Source organism: Humulus lupulus, chromosome 2 (assembly GCF_963169125.1).
Source record: "Humulus lupulus chromosome 2, drHumLupu1.1, whole genome shotgun sequence".
Taxonomy (NCBI): domain Eukaryota; kingdom Viridiplantae; phylum Streptophyta; class Magnoliopsida; order Rosales; family Cannabaceae; genus Humulus; species Humulus lupulus.
Window position 1 is genome coordinate 108886917 of NC_084794.1, and position 17218 is coordinate 108904134.

Here is a 17218-nt window from a genome sequence, read left to right on the forward strand (position 1 = left end):
TGAATCTGTTTGATATTCCATTCCCCTTTCCAACACAACCGATTTCCCATTCAATCTTTTAAACAAATCTGAGGCTTCCTTGGTTTTAAACTTGGCTGTATTAATGTCGAATTGTGGTGGAGGAGGTGGAGGAGCATTATGGGAGGATGAGGTGTTGGACGCCTTTTTGGAATGGGCAGTGTGCAGGAGATTTCTTTTAGGACTCATAGCACACTTCCACAATTTTCTTCAATCGCCAAACCCCTCAAAAGAAACTTTGGGCAGCACTTCCCCTTGTTTTATTGGTTTCCCACATCAAAAAGTCACCCAGAGTACTCCAATTGCACACCAAATAATCAACAATCCCACAACAATCTACAAAATTGCTCCAAAATTCTCCACACAATAATTAATCCACAAATTTAAAACTTAGCACAAAACCTTCACAAATAATGATGAAATTTGACCTACTTGTGTGAGATACACTTGTTCTACACTTCTCCTCCCTTTTGGAGCAACAATTTAAGAACCCAAGAGTTGAGTGTGGGAAGTTTTCAGATTTTAGGGTTAGGCTATGGGAAAAATGGGGTGGAGGAGAAAGAAAGTGGAAATAATATTGGGAAAAATGTTGTGGGTGATGATTGTATGTACGAGAATGATTAATGAGTGTGGAGGAGGTGTTTATGGTTGCTGAGAATGGTGGTGAAGAGGAGAGGTGCGGTTATGGTGAAGGAGGAGGAGAGAAAATGTGAAGTGAATGGGAACAAAATTTGGAATTTTATGGATTTAATGAGCATGATCAAAGTAGCGCTACGACCCACCTCAATTTGTTGGGATTTTTCTAGGCTCGAGCACCACGATCCTCCAAGCTTGTGCCGCGGCCCAAGTTGCGACGAAATTTTTTTCTCGGCTCGTATCGCGGTACAAGCATGTAAACCACATTGTAATACTTTTGCAGTTGTTATTGTTGGTACGAAATGACCACCACAATGAAAAGTATGACAATGAGTCAAAATTGACACCATTTCATCTTCAGCCACACATCGGTGAATAATCTGATATGCACAATGCTTGTATAAGATGGGATCCTCCCAATAATAATGCTTTACCTTTGATAAAAAAAATTTTAGTTGTTGTCTAGACATTTGTGGAGGCACTATATTGGCAGCCAAGAAATTAACGTAGTTAGCAAACCACAGTACCTCCTTATTCTCCTCTACTTTAAATAATTGCTAATCCAGAAAAGCATCATTAATCTGCACCTCTTTCTTACTTTGACTCTCATCCAAAGTTAATATAGACAATTGATCAACTACCAAATTTTCAGTGCCTTTCTTATCCCTAATCTCCATGTCAAATTCTTGTAGTAGTAGAACCCAATGAATGAGATGAGGCTTGGAATCTTTCTTAGTCATAAGGTATTTAATGGCAGAATGATCAGTGTACACTATTACCTTATTCCCAATGAGATATGGCCTTAACTTATCAAAAGAGAACACAATAGCCAAAAGCTCCTTTTCTGTAGTAGCATAATTAACCTGTAACGATCCAACTATTCTAGAATTTGGACCATTAATTACTACTATACTAATCTTAAGAAAACGTACATATGAAATAACCATAACTTTATTTAAAAACTGTAAAGTAAAGGTTAAATACATAAAAATTCATTTAGGATATGGGATCCCAATGTTTTGAAAACAAAATATAACTTAAATAAATTGGTTACAAAATTAAGTGCGGAAAAAAAATAATACATAGAAATCATAACTAAAAGACTTAAAAGCTTCATCCTCGAATCGAACGAGCAATCCACCGATTCCATCCTGCCTCAATACACATCCCCAAGCTGCCAAGAATCTTTTCGCCGCCATAACTATTTTCCTGCACATATAAACATAAATGAATGAGCCTAATACCCAGCAAGGAAAATCTAACACATAAATCATATACATAAAATTCATATCAACATATACTAAAACATATCATAACATATGTCACATATACTATAATGGCCATTATTACTTGGGGTCCCATAAACTAAACAAGTCATATGCCCATTAGATTTGTGGGGCTTGCTGGCTAAGCAAGTCATATGCCCATAAATTTATTGGGGCTTGTTAGTTGTACAGGTCATATGCCCAAGTCTACAAACATACACATCACACAAATCATAAGTTAACATAACACATAAATCATAAGATAACATATGGCATAACACATAATATCCTATCCTATTTTCCTTACCAATATACCGGGATGATGAGAACAAAGTCGGGATTTTGGAACACTCCTAAAAACCATAATATAGAGGTGAGTATTATAAAAGAAAGAGATGAATGAACTAAAAACCACCGAGAATATTCTTACCGACAAGAAACCTCAAGTTCGAAGAACTTAGATGCCTAACCAAGAATAGAGAAGACTGAGTTAGGACTATAAAACTAATGAAACAATACTGAAAGGAACTAAGAATAGGAATACCTTGAATGCTTCTATGACCGAACTATACCTCGAAACTGAAATACACTATAACCTTACTTCCCAAGTATTTATTAAGCTTATAATGATTAAGCTTATAACCCCAATCCAAGTGTTTATCACTCTATAGTCTCACTAGCACTTGGAAGGCTCTGATCAATGCTTGAAGAATGAATGAAAAGGCTTGGTGCTAGGTCCTATTTATAGAGTTCTTGGAATAAAAATCTTCTTTTTGGCTTTGAATAAAAATAATGAATTTAATTGAAAATATTTGAATATTCTTCAGCCAAAGGCTTAGGACTTGGTCAAATTGTTCAAAGAGAGGTTTAAGAAGTTAAAGCTTGATTTATAAAACAAAATAATAAAAACAAATAGAATCCTAACTTCTAACTCCCTAAATCTCGTAACTCTAAACTCACCTGTAGTAAAATCAACATATCTGGAGCTGTAGGACTCCGATTTAGACTCTCTTTATACCGTTAGAAATATAATTCAATTATCTACAACTTTATAGAAATACTATTTTTCGAAATTCATAACATAACTAGGTCAAAAATAGGTCAGTAGTTACAGTACCCTAAAGTTAGGAAAAATCTATTTAATTATCTAACCTAATCCTCAAATAAATAAAACTATGACAAATGTCATGCTCCTAACATATTCTGGTGAAGACTAAGTCTTATATTTCCCTTATTTTATCATTGAAATAATAATTCTTTAATAACCATGCATATGACAAGTGTTATAATCCTATTGGCTCAATCTAAACCTTATGTTATAATAATTATCATATTAATAACCAGTAATATTAATCAAACCTTATGTTATAGTTAATATTCTTAAACTATAGGTTAAACTTATAAAATCCCTAACTATTTCTAGGAGTTTCCAACTAAGTCCCGGCTTGAACCAAAATCCACAGTAATAAACATACTATAACTACTACTAGCTATTACTATTACTACTACTATCTAACTAGCTAAGTAAAGTTCTTGGACTCTACATAACCTGAGCATCATTCAATGTATGACTTGCATAATAAATAGTTCTAAACACCTTGTCAACTTGTTGGCCCAACACTACTCCTACTGCATAGTCACTTGCATTATACATCAACTCAAATGGCAATTACCACTTAGGTGCAACAACTATCAGTGCGGAAGTTAATTTCTCTTTAAGTACCTTGAAAGCATGGCGACACTTCTCATAAAATTCAAAAGGTACTCCATTCATTAACAATGTAGATTGGGGTTTCGAAATCTTCAATGAATCTTTTGTACAACCCCGCATGACCAAGAAAGCTTCTAACTCCTTTTACTGAAACCAGAGGTGGTAAATTCTCTATTGTTGATATCTTAGTCCGATCTACCTCAATTCCCTTACTTGAAATCTTGTGCCCTAGAACAATTCCCTCATTCACCATAAAGTGGCACTTTTCCCAGTTCAATATTAGGTTAGATTCCTCACATCTCTTAAGAACCAACTCCAAATTGGCCAAACAATTATCAAACGAACACCCATAAACAGAAAAATCGTCCATAAATATCTCAATACCCTTTTCTACCATGTTCGAAAACATTGCCATCATACATCTTTGGAACGTTGCAGGTGCATTACAAAGTCCAAATGGCATTCTTCCAAACGCAAAAGTACCATACGGGCATGTAAACGTGGTTTTTTCTTGATCCTCAGGTGCAATGGCAATTTGATGGTATCTTGAATACCTATCCAAGAAACAATAATAACTATGGCCTGCCAAACTATCCAACATTTGATCAATGAAAGGCAAGTGAAAGTGATATTTTCTAGTGGCCTTATGAAATTTATGGTAATCTATACATATCCTCCAACCTGTCACAGTACGAGTCAGAATCAATTCATTATTCTCATTCTTAACCACTGTCATTCCACCTTTCTTTGGAACTACTTGTACTAGACTCACCCATGCACTATCAGATATTGGTTATATCACCTCGACATCTAACCATTTAAGAATCTGCTCAAGTACCACTTCTTTCATAGCTGGGTTGAGTCTTCGCTGAGCTTCTATAGATGGCTTATTATCCTCTTCCATAAATATTCTATGCATCACTGTTGAAGGGCTTATCCCTCTAATATCTGCCAATGTCCAACCAATGGCCAATTTATGATCTCGTAAAACCCTCAATAACTTTTCCATTTCTATTTTAGAAAGTGCAGCGGATACAATTACAGGTAAAGTCTATTTCTCACCCAAATATGCATAACATAAATGATGTGGTAGAGACATTAATTCCAACTCTGGTGGCTGCTCAATGGTCTTTCTGGCCCTTGTTCCCTCATCTCGACATCATCATCATCATCATCATCATCATCTTCCTCACTACTTGTCAAAACTGCCTTTAAGGCATCCCTGTTCCACCTTCTTCCTAGAACTACATTATCAATCACACCAATGCTATTGCATCTGTCACTCACCCTTGGATAAGTCATCGCCTTAAAAACATTGAACACAACCTCATTCCCCTGAACTCTCAATCGAAGTTCTCCCTTTTGAACATCAATTAGAGCTTGTCCTATTGCTAGAAATGGTCTTCCAAGGATAATTGGCACGTTTGTATCTTCTTCCATATCGAAAACTATAAAATCGATTGGAAGATGAACTTATCAAATTTTACCAACACGTCTTCAATAATTCCCTAAGGGTGCTTGACTAAACGATCTGTCAATTGTAATGTCACTGTTGTGGGCCTTGCTTCACCCAACCTTAGTTTGTGGAATACTAACAATGGCATTAAATTTATAATGGCACCCAAATCACACAAAGCATGCATACATTCAAAGTCCCCAATGGTTCAAGGTATGGTAAAACTCCCTGGATCTCTTAACTTTTGCGGGAACTTTCTTTGCAAAATAACACTACAATCCTTAGTCAATGCTACAGTTTCATAATCTCCCAGCTTCCTTTTGTTAGATAGGATCTCTTTCATAAACTTGACATAGCTAGGCATTTGTTCCAATGCTTCAGCGAAGGGGATATTAATATGCAACTTTTTGAATACCTCCAAAACCTTCGCAAACTGTTTATCCAGATTGTGCTTATGAAGCTTTTGTGAGTATGGGATCTTGATATGGTTTTCAATGCTTACTGGTAGTACCACTTCCTTTTCTGGGAGGCTATTAGTAACCTTTCCTTAACTAGAGTCCTTCTTTGCTATGCCTTGGTCCTTTTTCTCCTTACTTATCTCCTCTGACTGAGTTCTCTTACGCTTCTTGAACTGTGTTCCACTTCTCAAGGTGATTTCTTGGCACTGTTCTTTAGGATTCACTTTAGTAGTGCTAGGAAAATTTCCTTGTGCTCTATTAGTCATTAGATTGGCCAATTGCCCTATTTGTGTCTCCAAACTCCTTATAGATGCCCTTGTCACTTTCATGAATTGGTTCAACGCATCAGGTTGTGGTTCAGTTTGCTTCATGGGAATTGACTGTTGTGGAGGTCTATTTTGTGGTTGATAAAAGCTCAGTGGAGGTTGTTGATAAGATTTTTGAGTGGGTTGATTATTTGTCCAAGATAAATTTGGGTGGTTCTTCCAACATTGGTTGTATGACATGGAATAAGGGTTATTGTTTTGTCTCTGGTAATTCCCTATAGCTTGCACCTCTTCCATGGCATATTATTCATATCTAAGACAGGGCATTGATTCATTGGATGTCCACTATCACTTGCCTTGCCAAAATTTTGCACTTGCATTGCTTGGGATGGAAGATGGGTCTGTTGTAATTGTTTTGTTAATGTTGCCACTTGTGCTGTAAGTAGGGGTGTGCAGAAAATATCCGATCCAATAAAAAGCGACCGATCCAAAAAAAACCGACCGCCAAAAATTAGATGTCCAATTACTATTGGATCGGATCGGATGTAATTTTAAAAAATCCAAATTGGATCGGTCAGTTGTTGGATAACCATCCGACATCCAATAAAAACCGACCGAACCGATCCAATTTCCATCAAATTACATCCAATACCTCACTGTAGCTTACTATAGGCTTGCACACATGGGATGATTAAAAAAACCCTAAACTAAACACACTTTCTTTTTTCCAATACACAGATCCTATGCCCAGCCGTTCGTCTTCTCTTCCTCCCTCCTTGTGCGTGCGATTCAAAGATTCACAGCCACAGTCACCCTCTCTCTCATCCTGTTCCGGCGGCCGGCGTCCTCTCCCTCTCTCTCTGTCACGGCATGACGTCTCCCTCTCTCTCTCTGCCATCGCAGGCGGCAGTCTCTCCCTCTCTCTGTCATCGCAGCAGGTGCACCGTGCAGTCTCTCTCTCTCTCATCACATCCATTTTCTCTGGCCACCCACTCTCTCTAGTTGGCCGACTCTCTCTCTCTACACTCGTCGACACTTGGTTGGTGGCAGCAGTCGGGATTGATTGGGAGGTAAATGTTCTTTGGGTTGAGAGATTTTTTTTGTGAATTTGTTTAGGAATGGCTGAACAAAGATCAATGTAGATGGTGATTATTGATTTAGGTTGTTATAATATTCAGATTTTGTAAAGATTTTTATATTATGTTTATGCATTTTTAATTTTATAGTGAATGCCTTATTTGCTGAGATATGTATACATGATAATATACATGTAATAGTGATAGACAGATTATGCATTTTTATAGTCAAAGTATACATGAGTTCATGTTGTTTGCTAAGATATGTATGTATGATTATAGAAAAAGAGGAATCACATTCACAATTACAGGGGAAAAAGTTAGCTTTCTTTGCATTGTTGTTTGATATTTTAGCTCTTAAACTTTTTTTTTTTCATTTTAGAAAAAGGAATAAAAATTATGGCTTTGTTTGAATAATTACTTTCATCTTCAATTAATTATTGATTATATCTAGAATAGTTTTCAATCATAAGCTTATAAATATAGATTTATGAAAATGTAAGGAATTGTACTTTGCTGAATTTTGTATCATTTTCAACAAAAAATTATTATATACTATCTATTTTTCGATTAAGTGAAGTTTTTTTTTTGGTCTTTTTTGAATTTTGTATCATTGGTCTTTCAAGTGAAGTTTTTTACATTTTTTTTGGCTCAAATTCTAGGATGTCCACCACACTTTGAATTGCACTATTTTATTTGATTTTTTCAAGTACAAAGAATAAATTAATGATATGGAAATGCATCAAAAGAAGTATAAAAAAGAAATGAATGACTTAAATTCTTTAAGTAAGGACAAATGTAAAAGAACAAATGAGCTAGGTTTAAGTAAAAGAAACAAAAAATAAAAAAAATAAAAAAATAGATGATATTATGACTTAACAAATGTATTGAGTGAGTGTTACTTAAAGTATACAAATTTGTCAATACGTTTGTTTTTTTTTGTCAATTTTTTTATGTTTTATAAGTTTGTATTATATAAAAAATCTAATTAATATAATTACTAAATAATTATAAACAAACATGCATGATTGTGTGTATTCTATTATTACTCATATATATATAATATTACTTATATTTTTCTCACTATAACATTTTTTTTTGTAGATTCTTAGAGTGAGGTTAGGATAAAACTATTTATCACACTATAAAGCACCACAGAATCTACCTCTAGCTCGGTAAGTTTAATTATTTATCAAGTTATTTAACATGAAGATTAAAATTTTAACACTAATATTTTTTATTTTAAACTTGTTAATAGATGGCTTCCACTGCAAAAAAAGATATAACTATATCTCTTGATGAGGAAGAAGATCCTGGGATTGAGCATGTAAGCAATGAAGAAGAAGATGCACAAAATGTGGATGAAAGCACAGAAGCACCATCCACTTTGCCTAGTGATGAGACTGAGGAAAATCAATTAAAGAGGAAGTCAACTAGAACTCCATCTGTGGTTTGGGATCACTTTACTAAGGTGAGTGATTCTAAAAAGAATGAAAAAGCTAAATGCAATTACTGTGGTAGTGAGTATGCATGTGGTAGCAAGAAAAATGGAACTACTAATTTGTTGCATCATATTAGAACTCAATGTAAGTTGTTTCCTAGGAGAGGTGATAAGAAACAAAAAACATTATGTTTTAATATGATGAAAGGGGAGGGAAATTCTTTGGTGACACATAAATTTGACCTTGAAGAAATTAGAGAATATGTTGCTAGGATGATTGTCAAAGATGAGCTTCCTTTTTCTTTTGTGGAAAATGAAGGTTTTAGAGAACTACTTTGGAAAATTGAGCCTAATTTTCATGTTCCTTCACGCACTACCATTACAAGGGATATTATGGGCCTTTACCTTAGAGAGAAGAATAATTTGAGAGAATTTTTTATGAAAAAAAAACAAAGAGTTTGTCTAACAACTGATACATGGAAATCTTGTCAAAATTTGCATTACATGTGTTTAACTGCTCACTTTATTGATGACTCTTGGGTCTTACATAAGAAGATATTGAATTATTGTGTTGTTCCCAACAATAAAGGTGACACACTTGGCAAAGCTATTGAACAATGTTTGTTAGATTGGGGGCTTGATAGAGTATTTACCATCACGGTAGATAATGCATCATCAAATAATGTTTCTATACAGTATGTCACGAATACGATTAATCAATGGGGTGGTGCAATTTTGAGAGGTCAGCACATGCACCTAAGATGTGCTTCACATATTTTGAACTTGATTGTTCAAGATGGGTTAGAGGAGTATGACCAAAGTATTAGTAAGATAAGAGATGTTGTGAGATATGTGAGATCTTCATCTACTAGAATGCAAAAATTGAAAGAGTGTGCTGAGCAAGATAGAATCACTAGTAAGAAAACAGTTTCCTTAGATGTTGCAACTCGTTGGAATTCAACTTATTTGATGTTGGAGGCTGCTGAAAAGTATCAAAAGGCATTTGAAAGGATGGAAATGCATGATGTAGGATATGTCAAAGAGTTTTGCAGCTCTGAGGTGGAAAGATGTCCTAATGAGAGTGATTGGGAGAATGCTAGATTGTTTATAAAGTTCTTAAAGATCTTTTATGATTCCACCTTAAGATTTTCTGGGTCTAATTATGTAACATCAAACCAATTTCTAGATCGAGTTTCTTTTATCCATAGTCGATTGGAGTTCTGGAGTGGGAATATGAATGATTTTAAGTTGAGCATGATGGCTGAATCAATGAAGAAAAAATATGACAAGTATTGGGGGAAAATAGAGAGTTTGAATGTATTTTTACTTGTGGCAGTTTTGCTTGATCCTCGTTATAAGGAGCCATTTTTAAATGTATGTTTTGAGATGATGTGTGGTGATCCTGATGAAGCTTCAAGACATTCTAGGAATGTTAGGAAGACTTTGGATCATATGTACAAAGAGTATTGTAATATTGATTCTAATGGTGGTGTGCATGGTTCTTCTAGTACTCACCTTGTAGAAGACCATATGGGTAATGTTGAAGATATTGATGAGTGCACTTTGTTCATTCAACAACGCAAAGAAAAGTTAAAGGCAGTTGATTACTCAGAGAACAAAACAGAAGTTGACAAGTACTTCATAGAAGCATGTGAGGACTCTGACAATTCTGATTTTGATGTTCTGAAATGGTGGAAAAAGAACGATAGTAGATTTAAGATTCTTTCCATGATAGCCAAAGATGTCTTTGCCATTCCTATATCTACTGTTGCATCAGAGTCTGCATTCTCTACTGGTGGCCGTGTCATTGATCCATATAGGAGTTGCTTAACTCCTAAAGCTATACAAGCCCTCATATGTACTCAAAGTTGGATTCGTCAAACAAACACAATTGATGTTGATGGAGCAATTGAAGAAGTGGAAGCATTAGAAACTGGTAAATGCATATATATTTTAACTTTATTTTTTATGTGTTTTTAATATAAAATACTAATTTTTGTGTTTTTTTTTTTTTTTTGTAGAAATGTTGGCTGGAGTTGGTGATATCAAAATTGAGTGAACATTCTCTTTGTCATTTTGGGCCGATTAGTGATTTATTTTCTATAATATTTGTATTTGATGTACTAAACTTTTTTATTTAATTATGATGTATTATTGTAATTTTATGTTGGATTCCTACAAATTATTAAGACTTATGTTTTTAATTTTATGTTGGATTTATACAAATTATTAAGACTTATGTTTTTAATTTTATATCAGATTTGTGTTGTAAACTTCTAAATCATTACAATTAAATATTTTTATTATTTGGATGAGTAATTAGTGTTTTTATAATTGAAATAATATTTTTTTTAAAAAAAAATCAGCCTAAATAAAGGTTTTAAAAGATCAGATAGATCTGATCCGATCCAACGGATAACCAATGGATGCATCCAATGGATGGAACCGAACCGATCCAATCATCCATTGGACCGGATCGGTTGGTTCAAGATGATTGGATCGGATCGGTTCCAAAAATCCAACGTCCAATTGGATGATTGGATCGGATCGGATGGGCTTAAAAACATTGGATGTCATCCAATGAACACCCCTAGCTGTAAGCATGGAAATAACATCCAGTTCAATCATACCAGCCACCTTCTTTGGCTGTCCCCTTTCAGTTGGCCATTGGTGGTTATTCATTGGCATCTCCTCTAGCAATTTATATGCTTCATTAGCACTCTTTCTCATGAACGCACCTCCTAGTGTAACATCTATTATGGTATGAGTAGTACCATTCAACCCATTATAAAAATTACGGACTAGCATCCACTTCTCTATACCATTATGTGGGCATTTCCTTAGCAACTCCTTCAATCTTTCCCATGCATCATACAACAATTCCCCTTCTGTCTGGTAGAAATTATTAATTTCCCCTCTCAACTTTGCATCTTTTGCTGGAGGGAAAAAATTTGCTAAAAACTTCTAAGCCAACTCCTCCCATGTTGTGATAGAATTAGCTTGCAGTGAAATTAGCCAACTCTTCTCTTGGTCTCGTAGAGAGAATGGAAATAATCTAAGTCTAATTGCAGCGTCACTCGCCCTGTTCATCTTCAATGTTGCACATAGCTCTAGGAAATTGGATATGTGCAAATTAGGATCTTCCATGGGCAACCCCCCAAACTGAACAGTAGACTGCACCATTTGTAATATTGCTAGCTTGATCTCAAAATTATTGCAACAATAGTGGGGTGTCTAATGCATGAATGCACTCTTGTGACAGTGAAAGTACATAGTCTCTAAGCGTCCTTGGTCCTCTGTCCACTGGGACCGCTGCAATATATGGGATATTATTAACATTAGCAGCATTGTTTGTTGCATTTCCTTGATTCTCAGCCATGGAAAATCCAGCCTTTTCTTTATCTTTTGGTTTTGTCTACCATTATGTGGGCATTTCCTTAGCAACTCCTTCAATCTTTCCCATGCATCATACAACAATTCCCCTTCTGTCTGGTAGAAATTATTAATTTCCCCTCTCAACTTTGCATCTTTTGCTGGAGGGGAAAAATTTGCTAAAAACTTCTAAGCCAACTCCTCCCATGTTGTGATAGAATTAGCTTGCAGTGAAATTAGCCAACTCTTCTCTTGGTCTCGTAGAGAGAATGGAAATAATCTAAGTCTAATTGCAGCGTCACTCGCCCTGTTCATCTTCAATGTTGCACATAGCTCTAGGAAATTGGATATGTGCAAATTAGGATCTTCCATGGGCAACCCCCCAAACTGAATAGTAGACTGCACCATTTGTAATATTGCTAGCTTGATCTCAAAATTATTGCAACAATAGTGGGGTGTCTAATGCATGAATGCACTTTTGTGACAGTGAAAGTACATAGTCTCTAAGCGTCCTTGGTCCTCTGTCCACTGGGACCGCTGCAATATTTGGGATATTATTAACATTAGCAACATTGTTTGTTGCATTTCCTTGATTCTCAGCCATGGAAAATCCAGCCTTTTCTTTATCTTTTGGTTTTGTCTGCACATTCTTTTAATTTCAAGATTTATCGGTATAAGTTCCGTTTGTCAACTTCGTCGCACATACCAATAATTCCTGAAACACAATACAATCACAAACTGAATGAGTACTAGAAATAAAAATCAATTATATTGATATTAATAATATAGTCCCCGACAACGGTGCCAAAAACTTGTTGTGGATATTTTTAACTATGCAAGTGCACGCAATCGTAACAAGTGATAAATTAGTAAGTAAAGTATCATTCCCACAAGGACTGTTATTAATTACCAAAACTAACTTTTGATTCTAATTGATTGACAATTAATAGATTTTGAATCTAATGACTTGAACACCAAAACAATAAAATAGAACAATGGATAACTCAAATTAACTATTAATTCAAAGGACTGAGAATTAGGGTTATTAACTTCATCAACTATCCACCTATGTTTCTCTAATGTGAATTTAAGAACTCCTATTTCTATTGTGATAGCAGATTACAATTATAGATTATATTCTTTTTAGGACTTATAATTCTCTACAATAAGCTATCTTCTACATCTCTATGGTAAACTAACATATTGCTGGCATTAAACACATAATCTCTAAGCTACACAGATCATACATGTACTCTCGTCCAATATAAATCTATGATTATTTGACTATAGCATAATTATCCTTCACTTCTCAGATCTCAGGTTAAAGTCATCTAAATCATGCAATTAGTGGACAATTAATCACAAGCATTAAGCACAAGACAAATAATTCACAATATTAATAGGAAAATCATAAAAGCTTCATTAAATACTCATAAGGTTGGAAGAGAATCCATTAACACCCTAACTAAAAAATTAGTTCATGCTGAACATAATAAAATCCATAAAATCAAATATAAACATTACTAATCCAGAAAGTAAAAACAAATAATGAAATAGAATGATATACTAGTTGATCTCCAAGCCTTTGCCTTTGCAGTGTGCTCTTTGAGTCTCCTCCTTAGGGTTTGTTTTTTCTTTCAGAAATCGTCATAATGATGATTAAGTAGTAATCTGTGCTTTGGATGTGAAATCCTGCTTTTTCCCCTGCGTAAAATGCCCTATTCTGCGAATTAACCACTCAGGTGTCGCGACTCTATAATGAGGTGCCGGGCCCGTGTCCAAAATCTGGAATGCACCTGGTCTCTATCTTCTAAAGCGTCATGAATCTCAAAGGAAGCGCCGCGACCTTAGACTTCTCGATGGTTCGACCTCTCTTTCTAATCACAGAACCGCGACTCTAATTCCAAGAGCCGTGGCTCAAATGTATTTTTTTCAACAATTTCCATCTTTTTGAAGCCAAACATGGTCATTTATCACTTACTTCCCATAAATCTGAAATATCATCAAACACTAGCAACACAATGTCATACTGCACAAAAATTTCTAAATAAACCTCAATAATTAAATAAAGTAACCCTTTAAAATACTATAAAAACTACACTATCACTTTCCACGGTTCGAAATTTACAAAAAGAATCCAAAAATTTAAAAATTACAAGTGCGAAATTCAAACTTAAAAGTTGTTCATAACTAAGCAAAAAGTAAAGAAAGCAAGTAAAGGGTATGGGATGCCTCCCAAAGGCGATGTCATTAACGTCATTTAGCCGGACGCTGAATTCCTCTTCAGATGGGATTCAAGAGGATAACCGACTTGTCATGATCGATAAGGCCACCCAAGCATGGATTCAATCATTGACCATTCACTTTGAACACTGAGCCATTCTTTCCTTGCACTTTAACAGAGCCATATGGAAACACCTTTACAACAGTATAGGGACCAGCCATCTAGACTTCAACTTGCCTGGAAAGAGTCTCAACCTTGAATTGAATAACAATACTTGTTGTTTGGGTTGAAACTCTTTTATGATTAAGTTCTTGTCATGCCATGCCTTAGTGCACTCCTTGTAAATCTTGGCATTCTCATAGGCCTCATTTCGAAACTCATCAAGCTCATTTAATTGCAATAGCCTATTCTGTTCCACTGCACTCTCATCAAAATTTAGCTTCCTCATTGCCCAATAAGCTCGGTGCTCTAGTTCAATTGGTAAGTGACACCCTTTCCCAAAAACCAACCTATAAGGAGACATCCCAATTGGAGTTTTGAATGCCATCCTATAGGCCCAAAGCGTGTCATCAAGCTTCTTAGACCAATTTTTCTTGGAGCTATCCACCGTCTTCTCAATGATACTTTTCACCTCCCTGTTTGATATTTCAGCTTGACTATTTGATTGAGGGTGATATGTTAAAGTAGTGCGGTGGTATACTCCATACCGAGCAAGTAGAGCATCAATTTGCTTATTGCAGAAATGACTCCCTTCATCATTAATGAGAGCACGGGGAGTACCAAACCTTGTGAAAATGTGCTTGTGCAGAAAGTTCATGATGATTTTTCCATCATTTTTCTTTGTTCCAGCTACCTTAACCCACTTTGACACATAGTCTACTGCTAACATAATGAATTGGTTGTGGAAAGACGATGGAAAATGGCCCATGAAGTCTATACCTCAAACATCATAAAGCTCAACCTCTAAGATCACATTAAGTGGCATTTCATTCCTCCTTGATCTGTTCCTAGCACGTTGACAATGATCACACGCCTTCACAAATGAATTAGCATCCTTCAACAAATATGGCCAATAGAATCCACTTTGCAATACTTTCTCAACTGTTCTTGATGCCCCAAAATGACCACCACATTGCAAAGTGTGACAATGAGTGAGAATTGAGTGCATTTCATCCTCAGGCACACAACGACAAATGAATTGATCAACACAATGCCTATAAAGAATAGGCTCCTCCCATTAATAGTGCTTCACATCAGAGTAGAATTTCTTCAACCGTTTCCATGACATCTTAGGAGGCACAACTTTTGCTACCAACAAATTAACATAGTCAACATACCAAGGCATTATCGAGCTATCACTTACCCTCAAAAAATTGCTCATCAGGAAAGTGATCATTTATTTGTATATCCTTGGAATTTTGACTCTCTTCCACCTCATGTCTTGACAAATGATTTGCTACCAAATTTTCTGTGCCCTTCTTATTATGGATCTCCACATCAAACTCTTGCAACAGTAAGACCCATCTAATGAGGCGGGGTTTTGTACCTTTCTTGGTCATCAAGTACTTGATAGCAGAATGGTCAGTGTGCACTACTACTTTGTTGCCAATGAGGTACGGTCTAAAATTTTCAAATGCATATACTATAGCGAGGAGCTCCTTCTCTGTTTTGGCATAGTTCAATTGTGCATCATTGAGACTTCTACTAGTATAATAAATAGACTGAAATACCTTGTCAATTCGTTGGCCCCAAACTGCCCCCACTGTATAATCACTTGTGTTGCACTTCAATTCAAATGGAAGATCCTGATTCGGTGCAACAACTATCAGTGTCGAGATTAACTTCTCCTTAAGTACCTTAAAAGCGTTTAGGAACTCTTTGTTAAAGTCAAAGGAAACACCGTTCATCAACAAGGTGGAAAGAGGCTCAAAATCTTTGAAAAGTCATTAAAAAACCAAATATAAAACCTAGCATGCCCAAGAAAACTTCAAACCCCTTTAATTGACACAGGAGGTAGTAAATTCTCAATAGTGAAGATTTTAGCTTGGTCCACCTCAATGCCTCTACTAGAAATCTTGTGGCCAAGAACAATACCCTCTGTTACCATAAAATGACACTTCTCCCAGTTTAGAACTACATTGGACTCTTCACACCATTGCAAAACTGCTTCCAGATGCTTCAAACACTCATCAAAAGATGACCCAAAAACTGAAAAAGTCAACCATAAAGATCTCAATAGTTTTCTCTACCATGTCAGAGAAAATGGCCATAATACACCGTTGGAATGTAGTAGGGGCATTACAAAGCCCAAATGGCATTCTTCGAAAGTCGAACGTACTATAAGGACAAGTAAAGGTGGTCTTCTCTTGGTCTTATGGTGCAATGGCGATCTGATGGTATCCTGAATAGCCATCCAAGAAGCAGTAGTAGCTATGTCCCGCTAGTGTGTCAAGCATTTGATCCAGGAATGGCAAGGGAAAATGGTCTTTCCTTGTTGCCTTATTCAACTTGTGGTGATCGATGCAAATTCTCCATCCCGTCACCATTCTAGATGGAACCAGTTCATTCTTCTCATTCTTTACCACAGTCATACCACCCTTCTTTGACACTACTTGTACTGGGCTCACCCAGGCACTGTCAGAAATGGGGTACACCACACCAGCACCTAACCATTTCAGAATCTCTTTTCTCACCACCTCCTTCATAGTGGGGTTCAACCTCCTCTGAGCTTCAATTGAAGGTTTTCTCTCATCTTCCAGGTGGATCTTATGCATCACTGTAGAAGGACTGATCCCTCTAATATTTGTCAATGTCCACCCAATAGCCAGCTTGTGAGCCCTCAAGACTCTCAATAATTTCTCCACTTCAACATCAGACAGAGAAGCAGAAACAATCACCAATAAAATCTCATTCTCACTTAGATAAATGTAGCAAAGATGATCTGGCAAGGTCTTCAATTCTAGCATTGGTGGTTTTTCTATAGAGGATAAAGGTCTTTCAGAAACTTGACCCAGCTCTTCATATTTCTTTCTATAAAATGGCCCATACGACTTCACCCATCCAACATACTCCATCAACTCAACATCATCGCTCTCTTCTTCTTCCTCACACTGTGTTAGTGCCACCTCAAGAGCATCAGTACTCAAATTCTTCTAAAAAACAACCCCCTCAATCCCATCAATAGGAAAACATCTGTCACTTGCTCTAGGATATGCCATTGCTTTGAACACATTGAAAACCACCTCTTCGCTCTGAATTTTGAGTCTTAACTCATCCTTCTAAACATCAATAAGTG

The 17218-nt window shown here is 36.0% G+C and overlaps 1 protein-coding gene and 2 non-coding genes across 3 annotated transcripts; 2 read left to right on the forward strand and 1 right to left on the reverse strand.

Moving 5' to 3' along the window:
- Positions 1 to 11145: 11145 nt before the first annotated feature.
- Positions 11146 to 11252, forward strand: LOC133820123 (small nucleolar RNA R71). Its single transcript, XR_009886556.1, has one exon. It is a non-coding gene; the product is annotated as a small nucleolar RNA R71 (small nucleolar RNA).
- A 492-nt stretch (positions 11253 to 11744) lies between these two features.
- On the forward strand, positions 11745 to 11849 carry LOC133820295 (small nucleolar RNA R71). Its single transcript, XR_009886714.1, has one exon. It is a non-coding gene; the product is annotated as a small nucleolar RNA R71 (small nucleolar RNA).
- Positions 11850 to 11888: 39 nt separating this feature from the next.
- On the reverse strand, positions 11889 to 14851 carry LOC133814609 (uncharacterized). The gene is made up of 5 exons (XM_062247548.1): positions 14198 to 14851; positions 13681 to 13728; positions 12406 to 12414; positions 12196 to 12339; positions 11889 to 12098 (listed from the first exon to the last, which is right to left on the reverse strand). The coding sequence occupies exons 1-5, from the start codon at positions 14849 to 14851 to the stop codon at positions 11889 to 11891; spliced, it is 1065 nt and encodes a 354-aa protein (XP_062103532.1).
- Between the last annotated feature and the right edge of the window lie 2367 nt (positions 14852 to 17218).

Bases quoted from the DNA above. Each gene is read 5' to 3' on its own strand.
- LOC133814609 (XM_062247548.1), bottom strand. From the start codon at position 14,851: ATGGGCCATTTTCCATCGTCTTTCCACAACCAATTCATTATGTTAGCA. The intron at 13,729-14,197 runs GTATTGTTATTC...ATTTTTGTGCAG, and splicing joins AGTTTCAACCCAAACAACAA to TATGACATTGTGTTGCTAGT. The intron at 12,099-12,195 runs GTACTTTCACTG...CAAATGGTGCAG, and splicing joins CAAGGACGCTTAGAGACTAT to TCTACTATTCAGTTTGGGGG.